The sequence below is a fragment of the Girardinichthys multiradiatus genome, chromosome 6 (assembly GCF_021462225.1).
Source record: "Girardinichthys multiradiatus isolate DD_20200921_A chromosome 6, DD_fGirMul_XY1, whole genome shotgun sequence".
In the NCBI taxonomy this organism is placed as follows: domain Eukaryota; kingdom Metazoa; phylum Chordata; class Actinopteri; order Cyprinodontiformes; family Goodeidae; genus Girardinichthys; species Girardinichthys multiradiatus.
The window spans coordinates 34,058,126-34,075,299 of NC_061799.1; the positions used below are offsets into that span (position 1 = coordinate 34,058,126).

Genomic DNA, 17,174 nt, shown 5'->3' on the forward strand with positions numbered 1-17,174 from the left:
GTTCTGGATTATTTTATTGGCCACCTGGATGAGCCATCAATACAATTTTTGATTGATTGTTGTAGGCTGGCCACTCCTGGTAAGGTTCACCACTAATTGAAATCTTTTGTCCTGTTTCATTTTGTCACAAAAAGTTCAGTTTGACTTATGTCTTGATTCTATAATTTTAACAGTAATCAGGCTTGAGTGTGGTTAGTTCAATTGAACTTAGCTGTCCAAATAATGAGGTTAATCACAGTTAAATCATCATTTAAGAAGAGGGGCACATATTTTCCACGTATGGCCAGGTTGGTTTGGAAAGATTGTTTTTCTTAATAAAAGAAATCATCATTTCAGAACAACTTTTTAAATTTATTTTGTGATGTTAAAATGGGGTTGAAGATCTGAAACTAAAGGTGTGACATGAAAAGCAAACAATCTTTAAGAAATCTTTAAGGAAGCAAATACGTTTTCACAGCTCATGTTTTCTGTGACATTATTTACCCTTAATCAGTATCCTCATCGGTGTATATTTGAAGTTTAAAAAAAGCATAGCCAGGACAACGTGTGGCAGATGTGAAACAACCAATAAAAAAACCTGCCTCACCGTTGGTGTGGTTTCCTGCACAAATACCAAGAGTGGGCCGTGCTTGGTCCGTTTTCACCTTGGAAACAATTTTTGAAATCTTAAGTTTTTTCATCAAAAACTCTGCATATGGATGGTAGGTCCAGAAAAAATAACTGTAACCCTGTTTTGCAAAATATTAATGTCGGTGTGGACAATAGCTTAATATTTGGGGAAAGCTCTGATTAACTGTCAGATGTATTCACATACAAAACACTTTAAACTTAAGAAATATGCAAACCTTAGAGGTTGTATTTAGGTATTATGGTGCTTTGAGCTGGCAAAACAAAAGCATGCAACCATTTTCTCATGGTTCTTGAAAAACTGAGCAAAAGTGGAAATCCACAACATCAGTTAAATGCATGAACATCATTTCCTTCCAAACACTGGCTGTCCAAGAAAATTTATTTTTTTGATATTTCAGGTCAGTTAGTCCTTGTTTTTATTTAGCCCGCAAAATGCACAAAAAAATGTGACTATTAATCTAAATGCCATGTTTAAATTTAGCCTAAATAAAAACACTGAACGTCCATCTTGGTTAACTCATCTGATCAGTTCTACAAATCTTTCAACCAGATTTAATTATCAGTACATGTCTTTATGTATGTCTTTTCACCTTTCACTTTTCAGCCAAATTTTACTCTGCTTAGATTCAGAAAATGTAGCGTTATGTTAACAACTTAAGTTTATTACTATGTATGACAGTTTGTTTTGATCTCTAAATGTTTTCTCCATCTATGCTATGTACACATTTTCAGTTACAAGTAATTGCTGTTAACCCCTACAGAGTAAATGTGTATATGATATTTTTGGTGTCTGTGAGATCCATCTGTCTGTCATTTCTAACTGCAGCAATCCAGACTTTTGATGACTAAATTACAGTCATGATTGGTGAATGATGTCACAGAAGTTATTTGTTTCAACACAGTTTATAGATATAAATCCAGCCTGTTGTAATTCCTCTGCAGAGATTCTGGGTAGTTGGTGGGTTTTCTCCCATACATCACTTCAAGTTGTCTGATAACTGTGATCACATTCATCGTCCATAATGTCTGTCCTGTGCGATCTGATAATGTCTGGACAATGCTAAGGTGTCTCAGACGTGGTCTGGGATGCTTGTATCTGCATTAGTAAATTGCCCACTGAACTGACGTGACTTCCCTCAAGAAGCAGAAGTGCCTAGACAGCTCCTATTGTAAAAACAAATTGCCCCCGAAACCTTATTTAAACATCAAAATGAGCATTGCTGTTAGCTAATTTCAAAATGGCAGGACTCCTTTTTACGGAAAAGTTTCTAACAACTTGAAAATGGAAAAAAGACGTTCTGTGAAAAGGACTTTACTGGTTGGGGGATATCTAGGTTAAGTATAAGTGAGTGTGTAGTTTATTTCTATTTTGTTTTAGCTGTCTGTACCCACTGAAGTCACTGCATTAAGAAATGCACATGTAATCTTTCAAATGATGATTATCCACTCACTTTAACACAGCATAATATACATAAATTAATTAACAGTTCGAGTGACTGACTGGATCAGTGATGTTATAGAGACATTCTCTGTCCTGTTTATTGCCCTGCTCTGTGACGTGGCTGTTTGTTAATTTGCAAAAAATTTGATAAATTTTAACTGATTGCTCAGAATAAATTTTAATTCCAGCTGTGAATAATCTTTTTAGACCGGTCTACTTACATCACTTACTAAGAAGTATTAATGTCAGGTCTGATTTAGTTATCCCAAAATAATAACCATGTTTTTCTTTGACCTGAGATTTAGTTTAGGATCAGATGTTATTTTTAATTTCTAAAATGTTTTATTTATTTAAATGCTTCACTCTTGTGAAAATCAGTTTTAGGTCGCAGGACACAGATACAACAATTTCAAATTTTTCAAAGTTACTGTGATTATTATATGTTCTGCTGTTTCTCAGGTGGGCTGGTTTCCCTCAACTTACGTGGAAGAAGAAGACTAACTTCACTCAATGATAAGGGAAAGTTGGTGATGTGCAATGACCTCCACCCTCCGTACCTTTACTCAGACCTCTCTGATTAAACCGGGATATGAGACGAAGTGACGTTACCCTTTAAAACCTTCTCCTGGTCGCTGGCAGACTCTCACTTAAGGAGGAGGAGGAGGACGTTGGCAAAACAGAGATTCCAGAGGTGTCACATCGTATTTTGATTCTGTCTGTCCTCTCTGTTCCCTCTCACCTTCTCTTATTATTGATCACTGCTTTGGCTGGGGTAATACCTGCCTTTGCTGTCATCATGTTTCGACACCTGGAAGGCTCAGTCGTCTAGCCCAAATCGCAGATCCTGCTGACAGTGCGCCGTGCAGGTACTCCCATCAAGGAAAAAGAAGGCGCTTTTTAATTTCCCTTAACCAAACCTCAAAGAACTGGACAGATATTAACTTTCATTTATGGCAATTCCTGACATGGTCATTGAGTGATGCTTTTTAAAAAGAGTATGAAAACTTTTCACTATTAGTTTGGTGGACTCAGTTTGACTTGGAGAGGAAGGACACATGTTTAGAATAAGCTCATAAAAAAGGCATAAATCTATATTTTTTGAGTCCATGGGTCCAAAATTCAGTTTTATTAATATTTTTTGTTCTTAACGGGTGAAATCATGCTTTGAAATCCTTCCTTTTCACATTTAAATCATTGAGTTGTGGTCTATATAAAGTGGAACTGCAATGCTTTGGTCTGGATTCCTTGTTATTGTAGCTCCACAGGCTACTGTTTTTCCCCTGTTCTGAGGTGAGTCTGAGAGCAACATAAAAAAAATGTGTTCATTAGCTAAATCTCAGGTTAAAAGGTCTTTGGGTAAATCTTTCTTGATACCGGTGGAGGTTGCTAAAGGCACTCGTCCTTGAACTGCTTTGCACATACAAAGAGGAATTTCCCTACTGGTGTGGGAACATTTCCATGAAAAATCAAATTTAACCAGGCACTTTGAAGAGATTCTGCTGGGGGGTGGTGTATTGAATTGTGTGTGTTAATATACCCAACAACTGAAGATTTAGACTCATCCACTTGCAGCTTTGGCGTACTTGAGCTCAAATTACAAAATCGCAGCGAGGAATAAAATGGCGAATACGCAAAATTGGTTAGCCGGATGTTCATGACTTTGTTTGGCTGTTCTGCAGCAAATACTGTGAGAAAAAACTGAACGGATTAAAAAATATGACCCAAACAGAATATAAAGATATATACGCAGCACCTGGAGAGACTAAATTCAACTTTTCTGCACTCCTACGGACTCCAGGTACACAACAAAATGTATTTAAGAGCTAAAAAAGTGGATATTGCTTATGTCCACTGTAATTTGAATCGTCACTGTAACTTCCCCTTTTGAAAGGTAGTTTGAATGGTTTACACCTAAATAGCTTCTTTTTAAGCATGTTTATCTCCAAGTAATGTTTATTCAGTCAATCACACATTCACACACCAGTAATGTGCATGGTCGCCATTTTCAGTAACACAGGGTTTCAAATCTTCCTCAAGGACAATTGCACTCCACATTATTTTCACAATCTGCTTAACCTCTTACATGTGATGAAATTGTGTTTTAAAAAAATACTCTCTAATATAAATTTATTAAAGCATATATGCTCAAATGCAATCAAATACAAAACAAAGCCACACACTTAGGTGATGTAATTTGTGATACAATCTTATACCTCACTGTGAGGTACCAGAGTCCTTTGCATTTCAAAGATTTTAGTGTTTACCTCAACTCTTTTTACTTTGAAAATGAGTGATTCAAGGGTGATGTAACAGCTGTTCACTGTTCAGCAAAATAGCACAAGGGCGTCAAAGTGATGAGTTTTCCTTCAAACGCCAACACCCTGCTAATCATGTGTGTGACATCAATATTTAATAAAAGCTTTCCATTCAAATTGTACTTTTGAAATTTTGATTGGCAAGTCTTTTCACTTTTTAAGACAAATGTGATATTGCATTAACAGTGCCACTGCAGTTGCATCACAAACCACAGCTTGGTTAGACACGTTTGTGGAGGAGCGGTAGAGAACTGGAGGCTCTCAAATATGACTAAACAAGCACAAGAGACAGACACCTGAAAGCAATTATGCTATATGGAAAATGGTGCCGAAAAGTTTGGTTGCTTTCTCATTTCTGTAACCACAAATTCGTGAGAGGGATACTCCAGTCTCCAAGTAAAATGGAGTTTTGACGAAAATTCAATCTGGAAGACTCACCTCCACCACCGGCTCCATACTACGACTCCATCATGTGTCTCCTCTCCAACCAATCAGCGTCAAGTCTGCATTCCTCCTCAGCCAATCACCCTTCAAGGCTTCGCTTTTAAGGACCTCCAACCATGGATCTCCCTGCTCTCTTGCTGAGCTTCGACCCTCCTAAACCCCATCGCCACCATCTGGCTTCCTAGCTCCTTCCAACTCCCTTATTATCGGGCCTCCACTCCATCACCAGTATCGGATCCCGGGGGAACAGACATCTCTAATCCTAATCCTGAATCATTCATTCACACTCATGTCATACATAGTATTCATGCCTTCCTCCGGGGTCCGAGCGCCAAAGAAATAATCATCTGCTATTTAACTTCTCTAATCGGCATCTTTGTGTTTTTATTGTGAGTCTTTACAGGATTGAAATATGTTTTAAAAAGCTGGAAACAAGAGCATCTTAATAAATTAGAATGTTGTCAAAAAACTGTTTTAGTAATTTAATTCTTAAACTGAAACTTGTCTATTAAACTGCCTCATTACTCACATGGTGTTTTATTATGATTATTTATTATGATTATGACTTACAGCTAATAAAATACCAAAAAATTATTTCTCAATGAATTAAATTATTACTTAAGACCAGTTAAATATTTAATTTATAATATGTGATATGGCTTACACAATCATTGTGAAGACTGTTGACCTGACAGTTGTCCAGCAAACAGTCATTTACCTCCCCCACAAGGAGGTTAGGCAGCAAAAGGTCATTGCTGAAGAAGCTGGCTCTTTACAATCAGTCTTTCATCTTCTACAGGTCCTTCTCAAAATATTAGCATATTATGATAAAGTTCATTATTTTCCATAATGTAATGATGAAAATTTAACATTCATATATTTTAGATTCATTGCACACTAACTGAAATATTTCAGGTCTTTTATTGTCTTAATACGGATGATTTTGGCATACAGCTCATGAAAACCCAAAATTCCTATCTCACAAAATTAGCATATCATTAAAAGGGTCTCTAAACGAGCTATGAACCTAATCATCTGAATCAACGAGTTAACTCTAAACACCAGCAAAAGATTCCTGAGGCCTTTAAAACTCCCAGCCTGGTTCATCACTCAAAACCCCAATCATGGGTAAGACTGCCGACCTGACTGCTGTCCAGAAGGCCACTATTGACACCCTCAAGCAAGAGGGTAAGACACAGAAAGAAATTTCTGAACGAATAGGCTGTTCCCAGAGTGCTGTATCAAGGCACCTCAGTGGGAAGTCTGTGGGAAGGAAAAAGTGTGGCAGAAAACGCTGCACAATGAGAAGAGGTGACCGTACCCTGAGGAAGATTGTGGAGAAGGGCCGATTCCAGACCTTGGGGGACCTGCGGAAGCAGTGGACTGAGTCTGGAGTAGAAACATCCAGAGCCACCGTGCACAGGCGTGTGCAGGAAATGGGCTACAGGTGCCGCATTCCCCAGGTCAAGCCACTTTTGAACCAGAAACAGCGGCAGAAGCGCCTGACCTGGGCTACAGAGAAGCAGCACTGGACTGTTGCTCAGTGGTCCAAAGTACTTTTTTCGGATGAAAGCAAATTCTGCATGTCATTCAGAAATCAAGGTGCCAGAGTCTGGAGGAAGACTGGGGAGAAGGAAATGCCAAAATGCCAGAAGTCCAGTGTCAAGTACCCACAGTCAGTGATGGTCTGGGGTGCCGTGTCAGCTGCTGGTGTTGGTCCACTGTGTTTTATCAAGGGCAGGGTCAATGCCGCTAGCTATCAGGAGATTTTGGAGCACTTCATGCTTCCATCTGCTGAAAAGCTTTATGGAGATGAAGATTTCATTTTTCAGCATGACCTGGCACCTGCTCACAGTGCCAAAACCACTGGTAAATGGTTTACTGACCATGGTATCACTGTGCTCAATTGGCCTGCCAACTCTCCTGACCTGAACCCCATAGAGAATCTGTGGGATATTGTGAAGAGAACTTTGAGAGACTCAAGACCCAACACTCTGGATGAGCTAAAGGCCGCTATCGAAGCATCCTGGGCCTCCATAAGACCTCAGCAGTGCCACAGGCTGATTGCCTCCATGCCACGCCGCATTGAAGCAGTCATTTCTGCCAAAGGATTCCCGACCAAGTATTGAGTGCATAACTGTACATGATTATTTGAAGGTTGACGTTTTTTGTATTAAAAACACTTTTATTTTATTGGTCGGATGAAATATGCTAATTTTGTGAGATAGGAATTTTGGGTTTTCATGAGCTGTATGCCACAATCATCCGTATTAAGACAATAAAAGACCTGAAATATTTCAGTTAGTGTGCAATGAATCTAAAATATATGAATGTTAAATTTTCATCATTACATTATGGAAAATAATGAACTTTATCACAATATGCTAATATTTTGAGAAGGACCTGTATACTGCTTCTTCCATTGTGGGTCGCGGGGAAGCTGGTGCCTATCTCCAGCAGTCTATGGGTAGGAGGCAGGGTACACCCTGGACAGGTCGCCAGTCCATCGCAGGGCAACACACAAATGCTCTTTACAGTGCACTGCATTTAATCATATCAATAAAAAGTTGAGTAGAAGGAAGAAAAATGGTAAAAAGGTGCACAAACGACAAGGATAATTGCAGCCTTAAAAGATTGTGAAGTGAGAAACATTAGAGAGTTTGGGAGAAATTTACAAAAAGCAATACTTGGGTTTTCCACCTGCACACAGATAAACATTATTACTATCTGGACCACAGATTTATGGTTGTTTATCCACAGGAAGAGATGATAAAAACCAACATACTTAACTAGCCTTGGCTGGATGGTGTTGCTGAATCTTCATGTGCTTCATCTTCTAGAGCTGCCTTGTAGTCGAGACCTTCCAGATCAAAGTAAATAAATAAATATATTAAGCCTTTAATTGAATAAGTGACATTTTTGATGTTTTATTTTAAATCTACTGAAATGCACCTGTATGCAAGAATTGCTTCACCATGGTTATATGATCTCTCCCAGTTTTGACTAGTTAGTGGCTGAGCTAGTTTTTGCAACCTTCATATATGAGAAATGTGTCAATGACTTTTCCGCAACAGCCTTTCAAGAAAATTGTGTTGGATTCAGTTTGCACATGGAAGTTAGAATTTCAGAGGTCCACATTGGGAAGCTGCTCTGGGATGCCAGTTGAAGTTGAAATTATGACTTGGAAAGTCTGAGGCTTCATCTCCAACCTCAACCTCCAAATCCAATTTTGCTGCACTTCCAATCTAAAGTGTTATTATATAGTGGACATAAAATAATGCACGGTTAGGTCCCTTTACTATGATACTTCAAATAAACTCCATTAACAAATTGGCCAAGAGGTTATCTAATTATTAAATAGAGTCCCCCTGTGTGTAGATCTGAGAGGTTTGTTAGAGAATATTAGTGAACAAAGAAGCATCAAAAAGCATCATGAACCAAGAAACACAGCAGAAAGGTCAGGGATAATGTGTATAAATATCAGTCAGTTTAGTTGTAAAACAACATCCAAAGCTTTGAGCATCTCTAAGAGCACTCTTCAAAGTCCATCTTCTGAAAAGGAAACAGTAAAGTACAGCTAACCAAGCAAGATATGGCCGTCCACCTCGACTTGCCTACCAGGTAAGAAACACATTAATAAGAGAAGCAGCCAAGAGGCCCCTTAGTATCTCTAGCTGAGCGCAAATTCACAGCTCAGGTGTGAAAATCTGTTGACAATACAATCTTTAGTCATTCAGTCCTAAAATCTAGGCTTTTATTGAAGATTGGCAATAACAAATTGCTCAAGCCATGTAAGGGACACAAGCAAGCATGTGGAGAAAGGAGCTTTCATAAATGCCAAGATACAACTATTACTACACATTACCCTAAACACATTCCTCAAGGTGAAACATGGCAGTGGACGTATGATGTTGTGGGGATTCTGCTCTTCATCAGGGATTTAAGTTGGTTAGAGATGTCTGGAAGAAGAATGGGACCTAATAGAGGACAATCCTGGAAGAAAACCTGAAGCTGCAAAAAAGCTTAGGGTGGGGGTAGAGATTCACATTTCAACAGGACATCAGACCTAAATACAATTGAAAATTTTCAGTAAGGCTGAACTGCTGCCTTGCAATAAGAAGGTCCTGGGTTCAAATCTTGACTTGGGCTAGCATTTTCTCCCCTTGCATGCATGGGTTCTCTCTGGATACTGTGGCTTCCCAAAGTTAGTTGATCTGTCTGGATTACCCTTAAATTTGAGTCTGTGCATACATGTTTGTCCTGTGTGTCTTTGTGTTGTTCTGTGATGGACTGATGACCTGTCCAGAGTGTTCCCCGCCTCTCACCCAATGACCGCTGGAGATAGGCACCACCAAACCCCTGTGACCCTGCATGAATAAGCGGATATATACGATGGATATAATGGTATGGATTTGGTGGAAAGTACATGCTTCATAGAAATTATAATAGCTCACATACTTGATAATTTAATACTTGCTAATGGCCTGGAGCATTGCTCACTGGAAATCAAAAAGGTACCTGACTAATGTACCGTAATAATTCCTACACCTGTCCATTGTTACTTGTCTTGTTATACCATTTGTTTGTATTGAATTTTTTTCATGTAGTTAAATAATCTAAAAAGCTATCCTAATAGCGGTAGATTCCATAGGATGATATTTTTAAGTCGTTTATATAGTCTTTAGCACCTTTGTCTTGTACTTTCCAGCCACTGAAGCTTTCCAGTATTGGTGTTCTTGTAATGTTAACTGTCCCTCAGGCGTATGTTCCCTTCTGCTACTCTGCTACCTTCCTATTGACCAAACTCTGCAGAGGGAGAGCTCTGCTGTGCAATAACAGTAACACTTGCCATCACAAAGAGGCAGAACAGCTCGTCTAATACTCTTTCTTTCCTAAATCTGCCTGTTTCTGTCTTAGGCAAGGAAGATGAAAAACTATAACAAAGATGTTCGAGAGCAGCCAGAGAGAAACGGGCATATAAGTTTGCATGGCCAATGTTCATGAAGATAGCTGTTTGTGCACAGGTATGCATGCAAGAAAGGTAAAAGCCAAGGAGAAAAAAGTGGTCCTGCATCCTCTTCATATATTTAAAATATTTTCTTAGCACGAGTCTCTGACAGTCATACTCCCAGGATCTCTGTGCAGAGGTTAAACAGGGATTTAGCGAAAACGGAAGCTGCCCTTACAGTAAATACTCTCAATCACTCACAAAAGAGCTTGGCTCTGCAGAAGACTCTATCTTTCATATGTACTTTCAACTGCTGACTTGTGACCATCAGTCAATCTGCAAAATCCCGAAAGCACATTTTGTCTAAAAAATGTCAAACTAGAAATTCATGACGTTTACTTAAATTACATTGTTTCAACTCAGACATGATTAGAGTCTGAAAATATTAAGATTATAGTGTTTAATTATGCTGCATACAGGGCATTCAATTTCTATTTTGGTGTAAACACTATAGTCCCATAAATGACTCATGCAAGTACTCAACATTTTCACATTTTTATCTTAAAAACCCAAACTTCATTGTATTTTATTGGGGTTCAAAGTTGATAGACAACACAAAGTAAAGTGTAAATGCCATGTGGAAGGACAATGATGCATGGTTTTCATAATATTTTACAAATAATAAATATGAAAAATATCCATAGAACCACTTCATACAAGCCTTCAACATCTGGAGACAAAACATTTTACCCTTTTTTTTCCAGCTACCTTTTGCTGAATCAGTTCGAACAGAGAACATCTGGAAATATTCGTTTTTAAGTCTCAACCAGAATTAAGGTTTGGACGTTGACTTGAATATACTTTGATATAGATCATTAAGTGCTAACAAAGCTTTTAGTTTAAAATTTGAAGATGTTTAAGTTAAAGTAGCTTTACTAGATTTTTATTTACACCGACGTCTTGAAAGAAGTTAACGTGTTCATTCAACAAACATTTTTATGTTGAAAATGCTCTATTTTTTAGCTATACCAACTAACCTCCTGAATTGTTTTTTTGAATGAACATATCCAGTTAGCAACAAAATGGATAGCACTTCAGTTATGGAAACTATCAAAATTGTTTAGAACACAAAATGATAAGCAACAAGAAGCAAACCCCTAGCTGTTGCAATAAACCTTCCCATTTTATTTTATTTTTTTGCCTGTGAAGGATAATAAAAAATGGGGTATTGAGGCATTATACTGTACATACGTTTAGCAGGTCTTTTGCTTGTCCACCTTTTCCAGACACACTTTTTTCTTCAGCTCATCTTTTAATTAATATGCTTTAATATAGGATTTGATCAACAGACATTTTCAGAAATGCTTGAAACATATCTCTCTGTGAATATGTATATTATATACGGTTCCACTCTTTGAATTAAGTAACTGAAATAAATAAATTCTTCAATATTTATTTAATTTATTGAGATGCACCGCTACACAGATGCAGGTATTACTCTCTGAACTATAGATTTATGGTCAGTGCATCTCCAAATAAAAGGTGTGAGGAAGAGAAGGTAAAAACAACTTTTTTCTTTTCTTCATCCTCATGTGGATGGTGTTGCTGAATTTTCATCAAGACTCTAACAAAGCTGCCCAGCAATTAAAATCCCCCAGATCAAAGCAGCCTAAATGAGCTAATCCTCAGAGAACTACTGTCTATCCTTCTCTATCTCCTTATTTTCCCTTCTATCTCTTGCTCACCCCAGTTACTTCCTCTTGACTCTTGGCAGTATGTGCTGACTGGGCTTTGATGCTTACCAGCAGTTGGTCCTATAAATATTAAATGTTGAATAAACATAAATTAGTGGCTTTCACTTCATATCCTTAATCACAACTTGCCCGAGCTGGGGAGGTTATTTTCTGAGGTCTTAATATGTAATCAGAGATCAAGTATTTGGAGGCACTTAACGTGAGGCCCACATATGGAGAAGCTTGGTGAAGTAGCCCAAACCGATGATGGTTGTATCATCAGCCTGGGATTTAGGACACTGTTTGGTGTTAATATGACCAGGCCTGCATGAAAACATATGGTGAATAAGGCTTCTTGTGAGTGTGGTGAGTTGGAACTGCAATGGCGTCAAAGTGACTCACAGCTCTTAGGTCAGTAGTTGTTCAAAGGAGCGTGACGTTGCTCACTGCTTAGCAGGTCTGTCATTATCATAGGAAAGCAGAGCATCTGCCTGTGGCTCCTGGGGACAGCTTTAACAAGGAGGCGCTGCTTGTCCTCTTTGGCAGGGGGCTGTCTTTCTCCCGACCCACCTGCTGGGGCTCTCTTTCCAACTGTTCCCATCTTCCAGCTCTGCCAAACAGGAATGTTCAGGTTTGCTGCTGCCACTTTCCTTTAGGGAACCTTTGCTTCATAGCAGCCTTTTGTGGTAAAAATCTTTTATGCCCAACGTGACAAGATTATCTTTGTTGTTTTTGTGCCAGTTATCTGGCTTTAAATTGATTCTGTATAGAACGTCTGTCTGGTTAGGTGTCTCTTTGTTTACTGTGGTTTTAGGATTCTGTGCCATCATCACCAGTCCCTCGTGTAAAACAAATACTTCATTCTCATCACAAAGAAAGATGGGACAAAATAGAAGTGCTGGTTAGTTAATGAAGTTCTTTATTTTATTCTCAATTTATCTGTGTAAACGCTGCGAATACAAACAGGTGCTCAAGCAACATTTTGTTCAGTTGGCTAGATTTTTCTGATCCAACTGATCCAACCAAATGGATGATAAACTAATATTTTCCCACTGCAACCAAATGGTATTCAAGCAGAAAGAGTCCAATAAAATAGCATGGTATTTTAGTAAATACTAATTTGCTGGTTTGAAATATTCACATTAACTCTGCTTCATCTTTTAACTATTTCCTAACTCTGCCTCACATGCAGACATTTCTGGAGCCAGACAACTTTTTTGATTGTTGATGACCAAATGCATGTGTTTAAATAAAATGAGTTGCTTTCATTTTATGTAGAGTTAAAGCCAGATAATTATATACGATGTATACAAAAACATTTTGTCTCACTGTCTGACATTAAATCAGACTAGACATTTAATGTTTTGAATTTCTTAGGATTGCCAGAAGTATTTCTTTTTACATACATTTCAATAGTATTTAGTAGAATTGCCTTTTAAATTGTATGACCTCAGTCAAATGTTTTGGTTATCCTTTCGCAAACGTCTCACAAGAGTTTGCTAAACTTTGTGTCCACCTTGCTCACACCCACCTTTTCACCTCAGTTAACAAATTCTCTATGGAACTGAGGTCAGGCATTGTGATGGCAACTCTTAGATATTGACTTATTTGTCCTTGGGCACTTTGTAACTAACTTGGTAGTATACTGAGGGCCACTATCTCTCTGGGAGACCCACTTGTTTCTAGGCTTCTACTGTCTTGGTGATGTAGTGAAATCCTGCCTCAATATTTCCACATATTGTTCTTTCTTCATGATCCCATCTGTTTTGTGAAGTGTACCAGTCTCTCTTGCAGCATACGCCCATATGACACAATGGTGCCACACTGATACATCAAAGTTGGAATGTTGTTTTTAGGCTTAAAAGTTTTCTCCTTTTTCCACCAAATCAAGCAATGTTTTTTATTACCAAACATTTCAATAATAGTTACATCAGACCAAAGAACATGTCTCCAAGAACCATGGTCCTTGTTTTTTTGGGTAAATTTACAAATTGTAATCAGACTTTTTATGTTGCTCTTGGAGTAATGGCTTCTACCTGACACACTCTTGCCAGCTACAGCCAGCATCTTCACAAGATCTTTTGCTTTTGCTCTGGGGTTGATACACACATTTTACACATGTATATGTGTATATATGATGCTAGTGTTCAATTGCCCTCTTCCACCTATTGTTCTATAATGCAACCACATTTGGCTGGGATTACGAGGAACATACCAGACAGATTCAAAGCTGTTTGGCTAACTATTCCTGATCAGTGGGTGCCCCTATTTGTTAGTCTGACAAAAAAACAAAAAAACAAAATTGGATTCTAACTTTATTCTGTTAACAATAAATTGTTAATCATACTTATTAATACCTGCTAATAGTTGTACCAAAGCTGCACCGTGGTGCAGTTGGTAGCACTGTTGCCTTGCAGCAAGAAGGTCCTGGGTTCAACTCCCAGCTGGGGGTCTTTCTGCATGGAGTTTGCTTGTTCTCCCCGTGCAAATGTGGGTTCTCACCAGGTAGTACTCTGGCTTCCTCCCACAGTCCAAAAACATGAATGTTAGGTAAATTTGTCTCTCTAAATTGCCTTTAGGTATAAATGAGTGTGTGCATGGTTGTTTGTCCTGTATGTCTCTGTGTTGCCCTGTGATAGATTGGCGACCTGTCCAGGGTGTACCCTGCCTCTTGCCTGTAGACTGCTGGAGATGGGCATCAGTGACCCAGCATGGAATAAGCAGTATAGAAAATGAATGAATGAATATTTAAACCAATCACTGTTGCCCAACAGTGGTGCTTTGGTTTGTTGAAAATTTAATATTCTAACTTTATTAATAATTTTGTCAATAATAGTTAATTATCCATTATAATTAATAATAGTTGCTAATAGCCAAACTAAACCTATTTTGCACATTATGGGAATGGAAAGACCAAAAAAACAGTTGACACTGGTTTAGCTGAAACACCTGCAGGACCAGCTGTTTTTTTAACATCTTGGCTTTTCAGCCTTCCAAGTTTTACGGATAACAGAACTAGCAGGCAGATGGACTACTGGTACAAGTCATGTAGTGACTGTGTCAAGTTGTACAAATCTCCAGGAGTTCAAAAGATTAGAAAAATGTTTTAACTGCAATATGATGACCAGATGAGTACAGAACTCTTCATCTGTTTTTAGCTGGTTCCATAATCTCAGTGCTGCAATGACTTTCCAATATGCCGTGATAAAAAAAGGTAATTCATTTCCTTCATTTACTGTATTTAGATAAGTAGGTGCAAACCTTCCACAGTTGTGCTTAATAGCGTAGCAAATTCCCATTCTCCAGGTATGTTATTTTTGTTCTCCAAGTCAGCGGTAATCATGATGTAATCTCCAATAACTAACCCATAAAGTACAGACTCTCTTTCGGCAAGCACAGAAATAGGTGGCATAAAGCGGTGTTTTCCAAACCCAGATACTCTGGAGCAGACTGTGAATGGCATATTTTATTTATGAACCATACCACTGTGATGTGTAAATGTTTTTTTTTTCTCAGGGTGTTAGAGCCTTGCTGTGCGAAAGCCAGGTATGGCTCATTTGCAATTTAGTGGTGGCAATAAAACCTAAAAGTGCTGGATTTGGCATTTAGGAAAAAACTAACGATGAGACCTGCAATCATGCCTGAGAATGAATAGGATTACCATCTGTGGGTGGACAATGAAATACTGCATATAGATTTAGACAAAAATGAGGGAAAATCCCATTATGTTTGCTGAAATTACAAGGAAGGAAAATGTTTTTCAAAGCTTCCACCTGGTTTCATAAAGTTAAATCATCCTGGTTAAAGGTTATTGTTTTTTTCCCCGAGCTTGTTTATGTTATTTACGACACATACTGTAGCAGCTCAGTTGTAGATTTAGAAGATTTAAACATGCAATTTTCTCGACCCCCATCCTTTCTGGGGTAAATGAATGGGAACAGATCCATAAAATAGCTCTCTTGAAAAGTCTACTGCAAGAACTGAGTAATTGGGGGAGAAGGAAAAATCATTTCAATCATGGTCTAGAACAGGCAGCTTAACTCTGTCTTTGTTCTATTGATTCTGGTGTAGTTGGGGTTCTATGTGCCAAGCCAGCAAACCACCCACCAGCTGTCCTTGCAATGTCAGAGATGTGAATAGCAGTTTGATAAAGCCACATATGGCATGCTGCTCCAACCTTTCTATAAGTGCCATTTCTTTCTTTTTGTTGCACAAATAGGGTCGAAACACTTCACTACTGATGTTGACTTCATGAAACTTAACATATATTTTTATTTCTGTATTTCTGAGACCTTTAACATATTAATTATTAATATTTATACTTTCCTCAGAACTCTGCTTTATCATAAATATTTTGCTAAATATAGTTTAAACATGAACCGCCACCTCTCCTCCTTGAACCGCCACCTTAACGTGGTGGAGGGGTTTGAGTGCTTGAATGATCCTAGAGGCTATGTTGTCTGGGGCTTAAATGCCCCTGGTAGGGTCTCCCATGGCAAACAGGCTGTAGGTGACGGGTCAGGCAAAGAGTGGTTCAAGAACCCCTCATGACGACTACAAAATCGAGGCACATGACGTCGCCCGGTACGGCGGAGCCAGGGTCCCACCCTGGAGCCAGGCCTTGGGTCGGGACTCATCGGAGAGCGCCTGGTGGCTGGGTTGCTCCTCGCGGGACCTGGCCGGGCCAAGCCCGAACGAGAGACGCGAGACCATCCCCCAGTGGGCACATCACCTGCAGGGGGAACCGTGAGGGACCGGTGAAAAGAGGATTGGGCGGCGGACAAAGGTGGAGACCTCGACGGCCCGATCCCCGGATGCTTAGGCATGTTCTAGGGACGTGGAATGTCACCTCACTGGGGGGGAAGGAGCCTGAGCTTGTGCGGGAGGTCGAGAGATATCGACTAGAAATAGTCGAGCTCGCCTCCATGCACAGCGTGGGCTCTGGAACCCATCTCTTCGAGAGGGGCTGGACTCTCTTCTACTCTGGAGTGGCCCACGGGGAGAGGCGGCGGGCTGGGGTGGGTTTGCTTGTTGCCCCCCAGCTCAGCCGTCTAGTGTTGGGGTTTACCCCAGTGGATGAGAGGGTCGCATCCCTGCGCCTTCGGGTTGGGGAGAGGTCTCTGACTATCATTTCAGCCTACGGGCTGAGTGGTAGTGCGGAGTACCTGGCCTTCTTGGCGTCCCTGTCGGGGGTGCTGAATAGTGCCCCTGCCGGGGACTCCATTATTCTGCTGGCGGACTTCAACGCCCACGTGGGAAACAACAGTGACACCTGGAGAGGCATGATCGGGAGGAATGGCCTCCTCGATCTGAATCCGAGCGGTGTTTTGTTATTGGACTTCTGTGCTAGTCACGGATTGTCCATAATGAACACCATGTTCAAACATAAGGGTGTCCATCAGTGCACTTGGCACCAGGACACCCTAGGCAGGAGGTCAATGATCAACTTTGTTGTCGTATCATCAGACCTTCGGCTGCATGTTTTGGACACTCAGGTGAAGAGAGGGGCTGAGCTGTCCACTGATCACCACCTGGTGGTGAGTTGGATCCGCTGGGGGAGGGGAAAGCCGGACAGACTTGGCAGGCCCAAGCGCATAGTGAGGGTCTGCTGGGAACGTCTGGCGGACCCCTTGGCCAGGGATGTATTCAACTCTCACCTCCGG

The 17,174-nt window shown here is 39.8% G+C and overlaps 1 protein-coding gene across 4 annotated transcripts in view; it reads left to right on the forward strand.

Moving 5' to 3' along the window:
• Positions 1 to 4,508, forward strand: part of LOC124869628 (guanine nucleotide exchange factor VAV3-like) — a 79,632-nt gene extending 75,124 nt beyond the window's left edge. For all 4 annotated transcript variants that reach the window (XM_047367586.1, XM_047367588.1, XM_047367589.1 and 1 more), the window contains one exon: positions 2,531 to 4,508. In XM_047367586.1, coding sequence (XP_047223542.1) covers positions 2,531 to 2,572 — 42 coding nt within the window. In that variant the 3' untranslated portion in view covers positions 2,573 to 4,508. The remainder of the gene's footprint in view (positions 1 to 2,530) is intronic.
• Positions 4,509 to 17,174: the final 12,666 nt, after the last annotated feature.